At 53.0% G+C, this 19,215-nt stretch overlaps 1 protein-coding gene across 4 annotated transcripts in view; it reads right to left on the bottom strand.

Moving 5' to 3' along the window:
- Nucleotides 1-19,215, bottom strand: part of ADGRD1 (adhesion G protein-coupled receptor D1) — a 108,373-nt gene that overhangs the window by 44,335 nt on the left and 44,823 nt on the right. For 3 of the 4 annotated variants that reach the window (XM_073223837.1, XM_073223835.1, XM_073223838.1), the window contains one exon: nucleotides 18,191-18,332. In XM_073223837.1, coding sequence (XP_073079938.1) covers nucleotides 18,191-18,332 — 142 coding nt within the window. The remainder of the gene's footprint in view (nucleotides 1-18,190; nucleotides 18,333-19,215) is intronic. The other variant, XM_073223836.1, reaches the window with a different exon arrangement.

Genomic DNA, 19,215 nt, shown 5'->3' with positions numbered 1-19,215 from the left:
CTGGGTGGGGGACGCCCTGGAATTGGGCAGGGAAGGGTCACTTGGCCCAGAAGGGTCTCCAGTGGGTCACTTGCCTTTCACCCCTCAGGGGAACCCATGAGAAGCCGGTGCTCCAGGGTTGTGGGGTCTCTGCCAGCCCATGGGATTACTCCTGGGAACTCAGGGCCACCCCACACTTGTTACTGTAGGCCCAACTTCTGGGACCCCAGCACTCACTCCACTCCCGAGCTCAAGCCCTGCGTGGCCAGGGTGCTGTGTGTGCATTTGACGAAGTCCGCTAGTGTCTTCCGTCCAGTGGAGGGTCCTGAGTCTGGCCATTCCCAAAGCCCTAGACTAGGGGCCCACCCTCACCAGCAGGGAGACCAGGAGGCAGGCAGAGCACCCTACCCCACTCAGCTGTTAAGGCGAAAAGTCTACTGAGCAGATTCTGCACCAGTGACCGCACGTGCATACGTGTGCAGGTTGGGCAGCAGCATGCAGCTAGTGTTGCATGGCCGCCCATGCCTGAGTGCCCAGGGCCTGGGTTCTCTTCCTACTTGCCAGTCCTCAGACCCTGGGGCTTGACCCACTGATGTCAGCAAACCGTTTCCTCATCAGCCTAAGGATTCAAGGCCCCTTCCCACCTCCTTTCCAGAGTAGGGGGGAAAGCAAGCGGCAGTGGGGAACTGGTTGATATAAATGCTGACCAGCTGCTTCCAGGCGTACTAAGGCTGCCCAGCAGCCCATCTGATTAAGCCTGTTGGCCAGGCCCTGCCCCTTCCCCCAGCTCCTGGGCAGAGCCCCCAGGGTTGGGCAGGGTCCCCCAGGATGGGAAGGGTGGACCCTGTGATGGGAGCGGCCACCTCAGCTGCAGACACTCGTTACCAGCATGGAATGCGACGCCCGGCCCCTAGATTTTCCCCAACAGGCCTCAAGTCTGGACTATGTGTGATTAACCAAGTTTAACTGTTGCCAGCTAAATAAAACTATCGATCTGGCCAAAAGCCATAAATGTCAACCTCTGACTTGAATGCTGCTCCACAAACCCTCAGAAGAGACAGTCTCCATGAGTCGAGCTGCAGAAATCACACAAGTGCTGCAGCCTGATGACCCGCACCCCTCCCGGCTCTGCTGGCCTGCATCCCACAGGAGACACCGCACGCAACCCTGGAAACAACAGGGCGTGGACATGTGCCCTGCTAACACAGATCATGGGGCGTTCCCTACAAACACACGTCTTCAATCTGGAAAGTGGTTCATTGTGAAGATTTTTTTCAAATGGACAACGTATAGAGAGTAACTATGATGGATTTTTTCCTGAGCCCACACATTCATTCACCCACAGGCACCCAGGTGTGTCCTGTGAGCCGGGTGTGTGTGAGCAGACAGACGTCTGCTGCCTCTATGGAGTGGGTTTCCTAATACAGAGAGATGGACAGTCAGCCAGACAAATGTGCAAAACACATAATACTCACACTGTGTTATGGAAAAAACGAACCAACCTGGTAACCAGATGGCAAGGGTTGACTGCCGACATTCGAAACTAAAATGATGCCACATAAACCTTAGGCAATGCCACCTCTGCTGAAAGATGGGATTCCTGGCAGCTCCAGGCCCTGTCCCAATAAGACGCCGGCCACGTGGAGCCAGGTCAGGGGTGTTCGGATGGGCCGTGTGCTCCAGGTTACCTCCCCAGGTCCCCAACACCACTGCTGCCACGTGTCACAGAATGCCTGTTCACTTCCCCAGGCATCGGCTCCCTGGCCCCAGAGGTGTCCTGGTGCTGGTCCCTGATGCCCTGGACGCACCCTCTGCTCTGCCTCATGCCCTCCCCTCAACACTGCTGTGTCCTCACCTTCCATCCACTCTGTCCCCAGCTGCACCCTCTCAGCCCACATCCTTAGGTTCAGGGTGTCCCCAGCCCTAAGGGAAGGAGGAGTTCCCAGAATCCAGGCTGACAGGCCACTGAGGAGCAAACAGCAGGTCCCACCTTCCCCAGCTCCCACCTGAGTGAGACAGGAGGGAGCCAGGTACCTGGGAAGACCTGGGGGCACCTGTGCTCTCTGCTCTTTGTCCCCTCACCTGGAAAAGGAAGGGCACCACTGGCTGTTAACCAGAGAGTCCCACCGGGCACAAACTGACCAGATAGAGTTGAGGAATGCCTCAGCATGACATGGCCACTTGACCCCTGGTGTCCGAGAGGACCTTTGGTCTCTATGTGAGTCACTGATCCATGTGTCACTTCTGTAGACATTCGGACTTGGCTTCTGTTTCTCTAGCTAGCCATGCCCAGCCTCAGCCGGCCAGCCAGGGGGCAAAACGGCAAAGGGCCCCAGGGTCGGGCTGCCTTCCCTGGGCCGGGGCAGAAAGAGGGAGCAGAAAGCGTAGGTGGCAGCTCACCTCTCGAAGGAGGCCTTCATTCCAGGAGCTCTTCCCTCCCCACTGCAGACGCCTCAGGCCTGCATGCCTGTCTCCTTGGGCCTTGTGGCATTCTCATTGAGACAGCCCCTGTGGCCCTGGGTCCCCCTCTGCGCCCCCTGACTGCCTCAGAGGGTGGGCAGCGAGCACAGCTGGCTCCAGATGTGCATGGGCCCAAGGCTCTCAACAGGAAGGAGGCTCCTTAGCTGGTCCCTGGGGCACTCCACACGGCCTGATTCCCACACCCCTCTCCCCATTTCCTGTGTTGTCCGCCTTCTAGTACAGCTCACCAGAAGAGCTGCCCCCAGGCGTGCACAGAAAGCCAGGTGAGATGATGGCCCCTTTCTGGGGACACAGTCACCACTCTGCCCCAACCACCCTGCTGTGCACAGTAGGACATGGAGCACCCAAAACTCTGGTTTCTAGAGATAAGCCAGAATTTAACATGCTAAAGTCAAAATCCCTTGATTTTGAATGTTGGCAACTGTGTCAAAACAATTTGAAACATCGTCCAGGTCATCCTGCTGCCGGAACATAGCAGGAGGCCCCAGCTCGGCAAGCTCAGATGCAAGAGTGGTCCTGACTTTATAGCTTCTTAGTGACTTTCCACATGATCTGTCCTCCCAGCTGCCCCACAGGGTAGGGACAGATGCTACCACACCTGCAGCCAGAAGTCCAGGTGTGGGATCCGGGAAGGTCATCTGCTTTTCCAAGCTCAGTTTCCCCATCATCACACAGCCCTACTGTGCATCATGTGCGCACACAGTAGGACAGGTAAAAAATGCAAGAAATACCCAGCTTAGCAGAGACAACAAACATCAACCAAATGAAGCACCACTGTGTGCAGGCGAGCAGTGGGAGAGGATGTTCAGGGGAGAGGACAGGGAAGACGGAGATGTGGGGAACAGGGATGCAAGCTGCAAGTCAGGCTGGCAGCCCACCATCTCTTCTCATGGCTTGGCATCATCAGTGTGCAGGGCCTGCAGAGCGTGGGCCCCATCTGGCCTTAGCTCAATGCACACACACGCAGCATACTCATACCCCCGCCATCAACACACCCAGAACTTTTCTCATGGCCATGTTGACACCCCGGGTCTCCCCAGCCCTCACTCCTCACCAGGGCCTGCCCCCACAGCCCCAGTGCCCGTTAGCCAAGGCAGGGACTGCACATGGCCTTTGAAATCAGTTCCCTGTCACTACACATGCTCCAAGCCCAGCTGGGACAGAGTCCAGGCCAATCTTGAAAGAGCAAAGATAAATAATGCCACAGTGCACACCCACTGCCCAGTGGGGATGAGAAAGCCATATGTGCACAAGGCTGTCCTCCATCTCTCTGTCCCCAAGCCCAGCAAAGAACACAAGAGGGCCTAAATCAGCATTTGCCAAATGAGTAACAGATCCTACCTCACCCGTTCGTGTGACTCCGGCCAAGACGAAATTGCTTTGGAAACCTCTGCCTCCCCAGCACCCCCACCCCACTCCCTGCCCCACAAAACCAGAACTCAGCTCCACCTGTACGTGGCTGCAGGGGGCCCACCTGGCACCCACCCACACAAACAGGAGACTTTAGCCTTGCCAGCACCGCTCCTGCGGATGGCACATCGCTCTGCACAAACCAAGCCCGTCGGACACTCAGGAGCGAGGGTTACTGACACTGTCAAACTGTTTGGGGAGAAGAGTTGTGGTCTTGCTATTTGTCTAATAAATGTAGGTGCTGTGGGAAGGTGGAAAGAAGGCCAAAGAAGAAACCCCAGAGAGCTGTTACGGGGAGCTGTGGGGTCACACCACTGCCCACTGCCGTCCTCCAGGGGACTGGGACAGCCTACATACCTCCCTGATGAGCCCCACAGTCACCCTGTCACCCTTCCCCCAACAAAATAGTCACAGAGGTGGCTTGAAGTTTCAACAGAGGCATCAAATATATTTTGAGGGAACCTGAGCCGTGAAACTTGCTGCCAGGTGAATTTCAGAGTATTGGACGCCATGAGGTGCCTCGTGCACAGGCAGGATCAGAAAGAAGGTGAGCTGGTGAGATTTTCTTTGAGGAGGGGTGCTTGCAGGCAGCCTGGTGAGGGGCCCCTGCAGGTGAGGTGGGGTCCCCGTGGGGTGCCTGGCTAAACAGCATGTTTGAGGAGCTCAGGCTGCCTCTGGAAGGAAATGTCACCTCCTGTGTGTGAGTCGAAGTGGCAGGAGACCGAGGCCCCTAGTGGAAGTTGTCCTAGGGAAGGGCCAGTCTGGGGTCATCTCAGAGGTGACCTGCCCTGGGGGGCAATTCACAGAGCACTTGTGGGAATAGCTCCACCAGCTTGCACATGGGTAAGGCAGGTGGACACCCTGGATACAGGGGGTGATGGCATCTTCTGGGTTTTTGAATGGTGGCAGTCTGCCCCACTCTTTGGTTTGCAGAGCTGGTTCTCAGAAAGAGCCAGGTGACCCCGGGTAAGAGCCGAGTCTCAGGAGACAGAGATTTGGCACCCATGCCTCTGTCAGAGGTTCCAAATCACTGGGCACTGTGGACAGGGGGCCCAGGAGAGGCCAATGCACGGGGAGGGACATGGGCCCTTGTAGACCACTGACCTCTGCCTTCAGAGGCCTCAACCCCACACCCTGCAGAGAGGGTTGGAAAGACACACAGACCACCTGTGATGCTGACCCTGGGCAGTCTTCTCCAAGGAAAAGCCCTGAGCTAATGGCCATGGGGTAACAACAGGTGGCCCAGAGCTCCCCACCGGCATTAACACAGCACTACAGCTGATGGGAGCTCTGCCTTGCCTGGCATCAGGCTGGGGCATTCAGGGAGCAGTTTCAGAAACACTGAGTGAGATGCGGTGTCCCCTCTGAACCAGTGGTCTGGGCTGCCTCTCAGGGGACAGTGGCATGTTAGGATGCTATCACCGAATGTCCTCAGCTTTGCTTGTGCACAGCAGTGGTCCTGCCGTTTAGGGGATGGACCTCCAGGCAAGTGTTAAATGGCAGTCCCTTCCATTTCTCTTTGGTTTAATTGTTGCCCACGGCAGGTGTCACACACTGAATTAGTGGGCATCCGTGCACAGCCGCACCGGCCAGGGAGAGTGCTCTGCTGGCCCGGCCTGACACGTGGCTGAATGGGATCCGGGTCAGTCCTGTCCTCTGCAGGAGGGATAACATGCAACAAGTATGGATCTGCCTCTGCGCTCCATCACACCCAGCAGAGCAAAAGGTCTGCCTACGGAAAATCCACTGAGGGAGGATCCTGGAAGCCAAGTCTTGGCAATCTGGCCACCCTCACAGGGCACATCAGCAGCGCTGATCTCGAAGGGGCTTGTTACAGATTCTGAGACAAAAATGCCCCCCAGAGACACTCACACCCTAATCCCAGAACTGTGAATGTTACTTTACAAGCAAAAGGCGGTGTGGATGGGATGGATTAAAGACCTCGCCGTGGGGAGATTAAGCGCGGGGCATCCATCCAGGTCCAGTGTGTCCACCGGGTTCTCAGAAGAGGGAGGCAGCCGAGGAAGCCAGCGTTGCCAGAAGCTGTAAAAGCCAAGTTCCCCCAGGAGGCCCGAGAGGACGCAGCCCGTGGACGCCGGTGATGCTCACCACCACAGCTGAGCAGTGATAAAGCTGTGTGCTTTAGCCCCTGGTCTGCCGCAGCAACAGGACACCCACATACCTCCTCCTGGGGAAAACGGGGGATGCATCTCACAACATAAAAACGTTTAACTGGCACATGGCTGAAACGGCCAAAATACACATAAGTGTGGTGACTGCCTCTTGGAAAAAGTTAATCTCTGTAATATACAGGAAGCGCTGGGTGCCGGCAAGGGAACAAAAAGCATAAAACATGGGAGAAGATGTCTGCCTCAGCAGCAACCACAGAAATGCAAATAACAACACTCGCCTCAGTGTCTGGTGGCCTCAGTGTTCGGGAAGGTCAGTGCTGTCAAGTCCCTGTGGTGACAATAGAAACTGTTACCACCTTTCCAAGGGCAGTTTCTCTATGTGTATCAACTGTCAGAATGTGTAGCTAAGCAAAAGCAGCTGACGCATCTTGGAAGAGTCCAGTGGGGACCCAAGGGGATCTTGGGACCTGTTAGAAAGCTGTGGCAGGTGTGACAGCGGGGCCTCGCCACCCGAATAAACACCAGATAAAGGAACAGAGCCCACAAGCAGAGCCACGTGAGAACAGCCCCTAGACTTATGACAAGCATGGCACAGCAGTGCAAGAGGGAGTCTTATCTTACCAACAGAGTGGAGAAGATCAGAAGCCTGTATGGGAAAGTAAATAAATCTTGACCCCAGTGTTGTAGCACACGCAGAAAGAATTAGAGAAGGAACCACAGTTCACCGGAAGAACCCTGAGAGTAAAAAGGCAAGACCCTGTTGAAAAGATATTTGCAATTCGTATATCAACAAATGACTCATATCCAAAATACATAAAGAGCTTCTGAAAAATCCAGTTAAGGAAAGAAAAGCAGAGAACACAATGGAAAAATGGGCAAAAGCCTATAACAGAATAGACAAAAAAGGGTATCAGAATGTTCAACAAATATAATGGGTGACCAACTTCTTTAGCCATCAGGGAAAAGCAAATGAAAACCAGAACAGGTGACTTGAGCCTCCGGAATGGCTCAACTGGGAGCGACACACACCACCACGTGCTGGGGCTGGAATCTCCCATGCTAGCACAGGAGTGGACATGGGTATCTGCTGTGCGAAAGCTTCTAGGCACTGTCTGTTCAAGTTGAGCATGTGCCTACCCCGGGACCCAAGCTGACGACATACAGGAATGCACGTACAGCCAACTGTTGAACACCTCGGCTTTGAACTGCATGGGTCCACTTCCACATAGATCATTTTCAATAGATACGGTATAGAACTGTAAATGTACTTTCTCTTCCTTATTATTTTCTTAATAACATTTTCTTTTCTCTAGTTTACTTGACTGTAAGAATGCAGTATTTAATACATAGAACACACACAATATGTGTGAGTGGACTGCTTATGTTCTTGGAAGGCTTCTGGGCAAGAGTGGGTATTGGAAGTTAAGTTTTGGGGGTGTCAACAGTTATATTCAGATGTTTGATTTGTGCAGGAGGTCAGCGCCCCTAACCCTGGGTTCAAAGATCAACTGTAAACAGTCATCAAGTGTCGTGTACATGTTCCAGCCGATTGTCTGTAATACCCAAAGTTGAGTGATGGGGCTGGTCTGGGAAGGGTCTCTGGGATGCTTCACCGTCTGTTTTGTGATTGGGGTGGGCGGAGGGCTTTGACAGCACGCCTATTTTGAAAACTGAAGAAATGAGGACTTTGGTCTGGAGTACGTGAACTAGCGCTAACATTCTCATTCTGATTTGATGTGCTCCCTTGGTAAGGAAATGGAGATCTGCCTTAAACATCCAAAATAAACTTAAAATGAGAAGAATAAAGTGTGGACTTCTAGTAGAGCAATTCTACTTTTAAGAAGTCATCCTGAAGAGATAACTGAAGAAGAACATGAAGGCTCCCTACGGTGCCATTTGTAACGCAGACATGAAACATACCACATGTGAACAACAGGAGGGTGATAAACAGACTAGGGTGCAGCCATGAGAATGATTACACAGTTTATAGTTGTTGGGTAGAAATACAGATGTAAGCAAAGAGTGGAGGCTGCACTCTGGCTCAGAGAACACAGCCTCACTGATGTGGGACTGTGTGTTGCAGCCCACGTGTGCACCTGCAGAAACACCTGGATGAAGCTCATCACAACGCTAATACTGGGGGTCTGGCTGCTGGGATTTCAAATTATGTTGGGCTTATATGGATGTGTGTGTGTGCATGTGTGGTGGGCATGTGTGTGTGTGTGTGTGTATGTGTGTGTGATGTGTATTTTTTTAAGTAGCCATATGTGAGCATCATGGTTTGCATAGTAGTCTGCAGAGTAGGGATATTCTAGGTCCATAGTGTACCCAAGAATGACCATATAAAGACAATAAAACTTTTTTGATCCATAACAAATCCTAGAGGAATAACAGTTGCCTCATCCCCTGCCAGGAGGGCTCATGACTTCAACAAAACCAACTCACCTGCTTGCATCTGTCTTAAATCTGGCTCTGAACATTATCATTCAAGAAGCATAGAAAAATGACTATTTTTAATAGCCTGAAACTGGGAAAAACCAAATTATGGGTAAATGAAAGATGGTGTATTCATGAGGGACTGCCGTATGGCCATGAGGAAGGGCTGGCTCTTGCAGCGACATACTCAGGGCCTCTCAGCAGGACTCCCTGGGAATTCTGGCATAGTCTGGAGACAGGTTTGATTGCCATGCTGGGCTGAGGGTGCTACTGGCATTAAGTTGGTGGAGGGGGTATGCCATTCAGTCCCCCAATGCACAGGATGGCCCCCAACAACAGTGCTGGGGGGAGATCCTGGCTAGTGAATCCCACCAACAGAGTGGTGAGCAAGAGAAAAGCTGGAGTTGCCTTGTCAGGGGCTGAACACTCGGAGACTGGGCAGGTGGGCTCTGCAGTGTGCCTGAGTGACGCACTGAGCTGCACTCAGCTCTGGGGCCACTCCGGAGTCCCAACAGGGATCCACCCTGTTGATGAGACACAGGCGGCCCACTTCCAGCGACCAAAGTGCCCCAGGGCATTAAAGGAGGCACTTTGGAAGGAGAAGAAATTCTGTTGGGCTCAGAAGAAAAAGCTTAATAAAACCTCCCCTCAGAGGGTGCCAGGAAAGGCCCGGGACAGGGACCAGGGCTCCAAGACAAGTTACCTCATGGCTCCATAAGGCCTGCAGTTGCCTCGGCCCTCAGCACACTCCTGTCCCCTCACAGAGAAAGTTCCAGAGCCTATCCTGGGCTCAAGGACATCCTGTTCCAACTTGTCCTCTGCAAGGAGACAATCCTCACTGGCCAGATTAATAGCACCCCACATCTCTGGAAAGGAGCTGAACATGGTCCCGGGTCCCAGAAACATGGGCCCAGCACTTGGGGGCTTTCCTTGGTATAGGGAAAGGGGCAGCAATAGTTTTACTAGGGTTTAACGAGGTTGCCCCAAGGGACTTCCAGGACAGCCTGGGGACAGGCCTGATGCCATGGCCCCTCAAGGCTCAGAGCCCACTCCCTATTCTGTACCTGGGAAAGAAGGTGCCTCACAGCCTCAGCCCTGTTGCTAGAATAAAAATGCTGCAGCTTCTGCCACACCTCCCTTGACAAAGACAGGGAGACCAGCTATCATGCCATGAGTCTTCTGAGCCTACCCCACACAGCCCGCTGAGAAGGTGAGGGCCTCCCCGGAGGAGGCTTCCTGCTGGACAGACCACCTCAATTCAGAAAGCATGCCTTCAAAAGAGTCTTCAGAAATGTAAAAGCAACCTTCAAAAGAAAGACTCCCCAAACCCTAGAGAACGCTTGGCTAAGACAGGCCTCAATTACCACCCTCTGTTGGTATGGTAAAAATTCCTCTCTGCCTCTCTTTGGGTCTTTACTCAAAAACTTTCTTTTTAAAAAAAAAACTATAGCAACCTACCATTAAAGCAGGGATTGCATTTTAATTCACCCTTTCTTTTTCTCTGGTTTCTAAACTGGCACCTTTCTGACTTCACAGAAGACAAAAATGTAGCTTCTACAAACACCCAGGAACATCCAGGCCGGCAGAACCCAGAATTCAGGCTGCTGCAGGGTGACTGGGAGCATTTTTGGAAGGCTGGCTTCGCCCAGCTCTCACACCGTCCTCTGGACCCACTGAGATGCTCTCGTGACAAGAAAGCCAATTAGGGCCAATGAAAGGCAGTATTACAGGGAGGCCCTGCCCAGAGCTTCTAGAACAAAGAGATGCCTCTCTAAACACACTCCCCTTAGCTTTTCACTTCTGGAAGGCTGAGTGGTGTCCCTAAAGGAAAAGATTGTGTTTCCCCCAAACACAGCAACACTTCATTGTATCTGCTGTGGATTTGCCAGTCAATCCACCTGAAGCCACTGTCCACTCCACCCAGCCAGGAGCCAGGGCACACAGAACATGGGCCTGTGCCAGTTCTCCCAGCCTCTCTGCTGTGGGGCTGGGACATGCTGTCGATGGAGCAGCTAATTCTAGGCTTTGCTGTTCCCCAAACAGCTGCTCATCTGGGTCATCTGGATGAAAACTGCACAAGGTTTAATCTGAAAGACCAATCCCACATCATCTGTGGTGACAGTGCATAACACTGTATCTTCAGAAATGAACTAAACACACACCAGTCACAGAAGAGGTGGGCAAGGAGTCTAGCTGGAAGCCTTCCTTCTCAGTCGTCGCATCTGTACAGCCTGATGCTCTTCCCCCTCCCTCTGCCACTTGTCACTCTGCTGCCCCTGAACTTACAGGAACCAAACTAGGGAGGCGCTCAGGCCTGGGGAGGGGGCCATTACAAGTGGACACAAACTTCCCGGAGAGCCCGCACTTCCCACAACAGGGAGATGCAGACCCTTGGGTCATTCACCCCACAAAGGGCGACAGCAGAATACTGGGCATAACTCAAGTGCCTGTACAGCAGAGGAGGCAAACGGACCACATGGCAGTTGTCTCAGTCCCCCAGTGGGGTACTATACAGCTGTGAAAACAGAGAAGGAAGGTGTGTAAGCCAGTTGCTGATTCCCAGGATACACGGTGAAGTGAAAAACTGTAGTGCACAGAAGTTCCACAGGACACTGCCCTTGTGGGAGACAGACGGAGAGGGGAGAGACATGTGTGTACTGCTTCGTTTGGCACAAATGAAATGCAGAAAGGATAAATCAGAAATTAAGAGAGCTGCTCACGTAGGGGGTGTGGAGGAGGTGAAGCACAGTGGCCTGGGTGCGTCTCAGGACCACGGTCAGACCCGACTCACCCCAGAGAGATCAGTGCCTGCCTCAGACCAGAACAGGGCTCACTGCAGCGGAATGCACACCACACTGGGGAGCCTAGCCACATGGGCGGGAATAGTAAACCACCCCAGGGGAGGAGAGAGCCGGCTGCAGGTGAGGGCCAGTGACAAAGAGAACGTGAGTAGGCACATCCTGGCTGCACTTTCCTCCCCCTGGGTAAGGGTTAGCAATTCTGGAACCACTCTGTGTGTGTGCTGGGCTTCATCTAGTAAGTAAAAAGACTGAGAACTGTGAGAGTCAGGTTGCTCCTTTTGGAGAAAGAGGGATGTAAGGAAAGGCTTGGGTGAGTCCTGTGGTCTCTGATTGGAAACAGTCATCAAATGAACTCACGTTTTTAACACACACACATACAGGTGGGTAGACATAGTTAATGTATCTGTGCCCGTCTGCTTGTATGAGTCACACATACTCTGAGCTCTGTCTGCTTGGGGGATCGAGAAGCAATAACACCCCAGGAGAAAACGGCATGTCCAGCACCTACATCCTGGGTTTTAAACACGACTCTCCAGAAAATGAACCAGGGGCCCCTAGAGAAATGGTTGACTCCATGAGCCTAGAATATCTTTAATGCTAGAAAGGAAAGAAGGACTAAAAAACAAGGAAGACATATCCAAGGGTCCCAGGGGCCACCCAGAAAAAGCTCCCAAAGGTCCAAGCTGGGGCAATTTGAGCAACAAAGTAATTAATGATAGTGATGGATTATAATTTAAGGAGTAAAATAAATATCCATGAGTCAAAATGATACAAATAAGTAACTGAATATATAAATAGCAATTTGTCCTTATAATACAAGTCCAGTTAGTAAATGCAGAAGGAAAGACAGAAGTAGAAGATCACAATGCCAACACTGCAGTACTAATTTTTTCAGGCAATAGCCATCAGTGGAAGCTCACATCCATGGAGAAACTAGGATGAGATAAAGGACAGCCATGTGGTTTTCTGGTATCTCCCCTACAAGACACATAAAATTTGCAAAGGGAAATACAGTAACTATACTGCATATAAACCTGGCAGACACCACATCACCCAAGCGATCAGAGTGGGCATCACCAGGATTATAAATAACATCCCGCACTGCCTATGTTATGGCTGAACCGTGTCCCCCCAAAGCCACATGTTGGGGTCCAGACCCCCAGTGTCTCAGGATGTGACTGTATCCGGAGACAGGTCCATACAGGCAGCTCTGATCCCACAGGACTTGCATCCTCATGAGAGGAGATGAGGACACAGACATGTGCAGAGGGGCGGCCGCGTGAGGCTGTGGGGAGAGGGTGTCCCCATGCCTGGGGGACCCAATCCCGGCCTGCAGGGTGTGAGAGAACACAGTCTGCGGTCTCAGCCACCCCGCAGCCCCAGGAACTCCCACAGTCTGATGTGGAGCCACATGGAGCGTCCCATCTCACCTCTGTAGTGTTCTTGTCAAAATGCCCAAATGCCTCCTGATCATGAGAAAACACCAGACAGCCTCACCCTGAGGGATGTTCTACAAAAACCTGGCCTGGACTCCAGAGGTCATGAACACAGAGGCTGAGAAGCCATGAGCCAGGGAAGGCCTGGAAAGAAAAAGGCCCAAAGCCAGCAAACTGGCAGATAAGTTATATCACAGTGCATTTCTGGGTTTCAGTAATGATGCTTTAAAATTCAACACTGGGGTAAGATGGGTGGGAGGTATCTGGGGACTCTACAAAATTAATATTTTGTAATCTTCTATAAGTTTCTAATAATTTCAAATAAAAAACTAAAGAACAAAAAGAGCATAAGCCAGTGACCTACTGGCTGAATTCAACCCACAGATGTATTTTGGTCAACAAAATGAAAAGCAAATTTAATTAACTGCCAAAAATATACATCCAGAGATATCATTTAAGTCCAGATTTATGGCTTCTCTTCAAAACTGAGAAGCTGTGGCTATACAAGAAGCCAAGTCACACCCTCTGAACCGCAGGACAAAGGCAGCGGGGCGTGACGCCCCGTTCCCACGCTCACAGCTCAGGCTGGCTGCTGGGCTCTGACCTCACCACCATGCCTGGTTTTGAGAAGGCTCCAGACTCTGAGGGCACACAGCTTCAGTGGATGGCAGAGAGCCAAGGCTCCCTGCTGGGCCCCACCTCAGATCAGGTGAAAGCCCGGGTTCTGGAACTCATGGGAGCTCCCAGCATGTGGCCCACAGCGGGGTGGGGGGACCGCCTCTCACCATTCAGATGGGGCGGTTGTCAAGGGGTACGCAGTCAGTGTTTCCACGTTAGTGCTGGGTATGTTCCTCCCACCAGTCCCTAAAAATGGACACCACCTGGCCCAGGGCGTGTGACCCTTCTCCTGCTATCCCCTGGGGCTTTACATCTTGAGAGGGGGACATGACACAGAGGCACCCCTGGGGTGCCCCCAGTGTGCTGCTGAGAAGTGCATGGTGGCTGCAAGTCAGAGCCGCCAAGCGTCTCTGCAAAGAGTACATTCCTGTCTGGCCACAGCCTATCGCTGAGCATGGCTTGGTCCTCAGGGGGTGATGTCAGAACGTGCACTGAGCAGGCCTCCCAGGCCGGCCTGTTCTCAGGGTCCTGCTGCCAGGCCCAGGGCTGTCGCTGGACTCACCCACTCCAAACTCCATGACAATCCTGGTTGGCAGCCTATCTTTGGCGATAGCCGGGCAGATTGCAAGCCCATTAAGATTAGACAACAAGCCATTAACACTGACACGCCTAGCTCTTTGAGAGACTTATTTCTGGTGTAGAATTCTGGGTTTCCAAGGAATTGACTTCTGTCAGGCCTTGCTTCTGAGGCGGCAAGTTTTCATCCCCACTGGCAGGGAAAGGTGGCAGTTCAGCCTTGGTTTACAAATCAAGATTCTGATCAAATGCCGTGAGAGCTTTTAACTGAAGTGAGCACCACGATTTTGGATCCATCTTTAAGTCAAAAGACTTTGGATGCTTGCTCTTGGGAGAGCTGACGGTCAGGAGCTGCCTGTGGGTTCAGCGGGCACCCTGGCTACCAGTTCAGGAGTGGTGTTTGTCTTGGTCCCCCTCACCTGGACCATCACTGAAACAGCCTCCATCAGCCCGGCTCCCGGCTGCCCAGTCTAAGCTGAGGGGCCGCCCTCTGGAGTGACCCTCGAAGGGGCAGTGGGAGCCTGTTGGCAGAGTCCCCCACAAACTGGCACAAGGGGAGCTGGCCAAGGACAGGGGGCTAGATCTGGGTTATTTCATGGTTTGGGGAGCAGAACTCCTCAGTGGAGTTGGAATGGGGGCTCTGAATTGTACACTCAGCTCCAGGCCCGGGCACTCATGGTGGTTCCAGGACACAGAGCAGGGGCCCCAGCACACTGGCTGTCAAGGTCTGTGACCCGCATCCCTGCTCACAGGCCCACATGGACCCATAGTGAGCACTGGGTTTCAAAGTGAAGCCCCTGGATATCAAGGAAGTGGGCTTGAGGTCTTTGAGACCAGTGACTGACCCAAGTTGGTGTCCTAAGAAAATACTGAGGTATTTTTTTTAATGTAGGGATCCTTGTGACATGAAGTAAATTGATGGCAGAACATCATGAAAGAAGTTGGCTGGAGAGACATACCGGCAGAGGGGCCAGCTGACCAGTGCAACCTTTCTGTCTTTGTCTTATTGGCTGAAAAGTCTCTTTGCAAAAACTCTAGAATGAGCCATCCTCTAAAAGTAGCTTGGATCAGGCAGCGTGGCAGGGGAGGGTGTCTGCAGCAGGACATGGAGGAAAGTAACCAGAATCCTTCAGACTGCAGGACAGGCTCCCCAAGGGAAATGGAAATGTCAGGACTACAATCTAGTGACTCAGTTTACCACTGTGCTGCCTCTCTGGAAGCCGGTGAGCGCAGGGTTCTGGGGATGGGAAAGTGGGGCAGCTGCATTGTGAAGCAGGGAAGGCGGGAGGTTGGGGTCCACAGGGGGGTGAGAGCAAGCAGACAGAGGCATGGGGTCCTGTGGGACAGTGCCCTAGGGATGGTACTGTTCCAGGGAAGGAGGGAGCCTGCTAAATAGAGCACTGCCCACTCTTCCAATTCCAGGCTCACACTAACCTGATCTAATAGGGATGGTGGGTGTGGAGTTTGTGTGTGTGCATGTGTGTGTGCTGGGTCTGGGTGTGCGTGTATCCATGATGTATGTGCTGGGTCTGGGTGTGTGTATGTCTGTGTGTGCTGGATCTGGGTATGTGTGTGTCCATGTGTGTGCTGGGTCTGGGTGTGCACAAGTCCACGTGTGTGTTGGATCTGGTGTGTACACATGTGTGCGCATGAGGCACATGTGCCACGTGAGCTCACCAGGCATTCGGGCACCATGAAGCCCAGTATTTGGCCCGTTTTCTTCTCCTTTGCCTGCCAGGCAGCCCAACTCCCTACCTTAGTCCCGGGCCTGACCCCTAACCCCACTCTGCAGCCTCCGTCCGGCACACCCCAGACACCTGCTGTGGGCCTGGCTCCCATTGCTAGGACAGGTCCATCCTTAAACACATGGGCTCCAGTCTCACAACACGCCTCTCTGCTTTCACGGGCTCCTGGCCACAGACTGTGGCACCTCAAAGCTGCATCGTGACCTCCACAACAGCAGAAGGGCCAAAAATGCCTCTATTTCCTGGGGGACCAATCCTCCAGGCAGTCAGGCCCCCGAGCTCACTGGTCCTGGTGGGGGCCTTCTCGAGGCAGCAGAGGGGTGAGCACGCTCTCCATGGGATGAGGAGTCACACAAGCCACACACATACCAGCACCACCTGCGACAAGGTTCTCACAGCACAGGGCTGACTTTCAGCCCTGCGGTCACTCAGCAAACGCTCACTGAGCAGTGGCTCAGAGTCAGAGCTCAATGCCAGGCATTGTGGGGAGGGAACCGTGATTCCATGGGTCAAGGGCAGCTTCTCAGGATATACAGCTAGCTTAAGAGAGTGTCTGTTTGTATAAATAATTGTGAAACACCATCCTCAGCCATGCAGCTAAGAGCATGCTGGGTGATGCTCTGGGAAGATTGGGGGGCACAGGGTGAAACTGGGACTGGGCCTCTGAGATGTGGGAGGAAGCCCTCCCAGATAAAGGGGGGGCCCACACCAGATGAAGAGGGCCGGGACTCCAAAGGAAAGCATTTCCATGTGGTTGGGGAAAAGGCTTGTGCGGAAGGTGGGGTCCGATGCCATCCACACATCAGTGACAATAGAGATGGATAGGCCCCTGGACCGGGTGCCATTTCGAGACGTGTGAGAACATTTCTGCAGTCTGAAAACCAACTTTAGGCAGTTTGAGGAGAGCAGAGGCACATGCTGAGTGGCAGACCTGTAGGGCCTGTGATGCAGCACACTTCCAGGTGCCCGGCAGCGGGCAGAGAGCAGGGTGTGAGGGGACATGCTCCTGGCGGCATCACACACGATGGCCAGAATGTGGGAGTGCCCCCTGTGTCCATCGTGGACAGACGGCTGGACAAAACGTGCTATACGCTGAGGACACTGTGCTCCATAAGGTCATCCAGACACAGGACGAATCCTGTGTGATCCCACTTACATGAGGTCCCTTGAGTCGTCACATCCATAGACAAAAAGAAGGGGATGGTGGAGGCCAGGAGCCAGGGGAGGGAGGGGCTCGTGTTTCATGGGGACTGAGTTCAGGCTGGGAAGAGGAACAAGTCCTAGAGACGGAGGTGGGGAGGCTGCACTACAGGGTGAATGTGCTAATGCCCCAGCAATTTGCACGTAAAGTGGTTATGATGGTAACTTTTATGTTATGTAAACTTTACCACAATTTAAAATTATTTAAAATGCTTTGTGATGAAAAAAGAGAGTGAGGTCCGAGGTGAGCATTCTCAGGTCAGGGCTGGGCCTGTAGGATCGTGGAGGAGGGCTTGGGGCCTGGAGGGGGAGGGGGAAAAAGGCTCTGGAATAAGGTTTTCTCTGAGGCAGAGCCAGAAGTCTGCCCTGAGAGGGTGGGGGCAATGGGAGTGGGTAGGACACCCTAGGACGGCAAGCGCAGAAACCATGCTGTCTGGTGGCACATCAGCTGCTGAGGGACAATCCAACACCAGGAAGGCCTGGGCATGGCAGGGCTCCCCAGGAACCAGAAAGGCCTGGGGCTGCTGGGGGAGCAAGGCGGGCGCCAGGACAGTGATGGCGTCCTGGCTTGACTTAACACGTGGCCAACAAAAGGGGCCGAGCGCTGTGGTGGCACATAGTGAGTGTTCAGATAATGCCAGTGGAATGGGGTGCGACAAGGTGGAGTGGAATGGGATACAAAGTCCTGGAGGGAAACGTCTGGGATGACCTCAAATGATCCAAAATGTTTTGAGCTCTTTAGTTAACACCTCAAGAAATCATGACCCTCCAGTGCTGCTGAATCAACACCACATGTCAGGACCTTCTCCTGGCACAAGAAAAGCTGCGCTTTCATAATGGACAGTGACACATCTGTCCCCCCCACCATCTGTCACATCATTCTTACCCACTGTGGAACATATGTGAACGTGGAGAGAACTATAGTTACGATACAGTTGGACAGACAGCTCATCACTCAAAACTGAGCGTGCAAACTGGCCTGCCCAAAGCTCTCAATGTGTCTCTCAGACAGAACGTTCTTCATCTTGTTAACTGCCATTATCCACATGTGAGAAGTGGCCCGTTTGCCCCCTTGTACAAGAAGGACACTTACTACAAATCAGAAATCCATCCACACACATCTGTGAAAGTGGCCTATGGTCCTCAAGGCCTTCTCCCGCGCAGCATGTCCCGTGGGACCAGCCCCATGCTGTCCCAGGGCCGTGCCACTGCCATTCAAAACCAGTCCAAGAACGGAGCCCGAGGAGGGCACAAGGCCAGTTGCGGCCGGTACCAGCACCATCTAAGATTCTTTATACAGTCATACAGGCAACCAAGTATTTCTCAGTGCAACACCAAACCAGAGAGCAGAAATGAGGCAAATTCACTTAACTCACCTGTTTGTGCCTGAGGTGGACGGTGATAAGAGGAGAGTCAGACAGGTTTTGGGAGAGGGTGGGTGCTGGGGAGACCTCCAGGGAAATCAGGTGGCTGGTGACAGACAGCAAGCAGTGTTTGTACTTTGCCGCCTCAGCAATCCTTGGAAATAAAGGAACAGTCGTTACGAAGCAGGAAATGGGGTGGGCACACAGCTGGAATTTGGGGACTGCTGACATTTTTGAGACAAATCTTATCTGGATGGAACTTTGATTTCTACCCTTCAAAACCCACTGCTTCTTGAAGGTTTGATGTCACTCAGCTGAGACGGGGTCTTGATCTCAGTTCACTATCCAGCAGTGCAGTGTGGTACAGGGTGTGAACACAGGCCGGAATGATGGGTTTAGACCTCAGGAATCCTGCCTGCTTGGCTGTGTGACTGTGTCACTCGTCCTGTCTGAGCTCCAATATCCCTACCTATGAAGTGTGATCAACAGCAGTGGGGTGGACACCTGTCGTCTGGCTGCCCTCGTTATCCACTCATTCTCCTGATCACGGTCTGGGGGACCACCCCCTTCCTTACATCCGGCCCGTGTGCTCTGCTGCCGGCCCAGCCTCAGCTCAGGACTGAACCCTTCTGTGCAGGCCTGAATTAATCAGAGCTACACGTCAGCCCTAATCATGTGTGGATTTGATGATTATCTTATAGGCAGAGTGGTGAGGACACCCGATCATCCTGGGACCTGGTAGAAGCAAGCGCTTGCCTGTCATGTCTAAGGGCAACCATTTCATTAAGTGAGCCACTGGGTGTTGACAGTGACCCTCAGATGGCCGTACTGCCACTGTCCCTATTCCATGGGGACAAGTGGAGACAGCCAGGCATTTGCCCAGGTCCACGAAGCCTCTGAGGGCCCCCCGCTGGGAGAAGAAAGCCAGGCCCCAGTGCCCACGGCTGTGCTGCTCACAACAACTCTGTCAGCAGCACCTCTGCTCCTCTCTGCCCTCTGACGCTGAGGACAGGACACGATGAAGGTGGAGGCAGCCC

The sequence above is a fragment of the Manis javanica genome, chromosome 15, assembly GCF_040802235.1.
Source record: "Manis javanica isolate MJ-LG chromosome 15, MJ_LKY, whole genome shotgun sequence".
In the NCBI taxonomy this organism is placed as follows: domain Eukaryota; kingdom Metazoa; phylum Chordata; class Mammalia; order Pholidota; family Manidae; genus Manis; species Manis javanica.
This window is presented reverse-complemented; position numbering and strand designations above follow the sequence as displayed.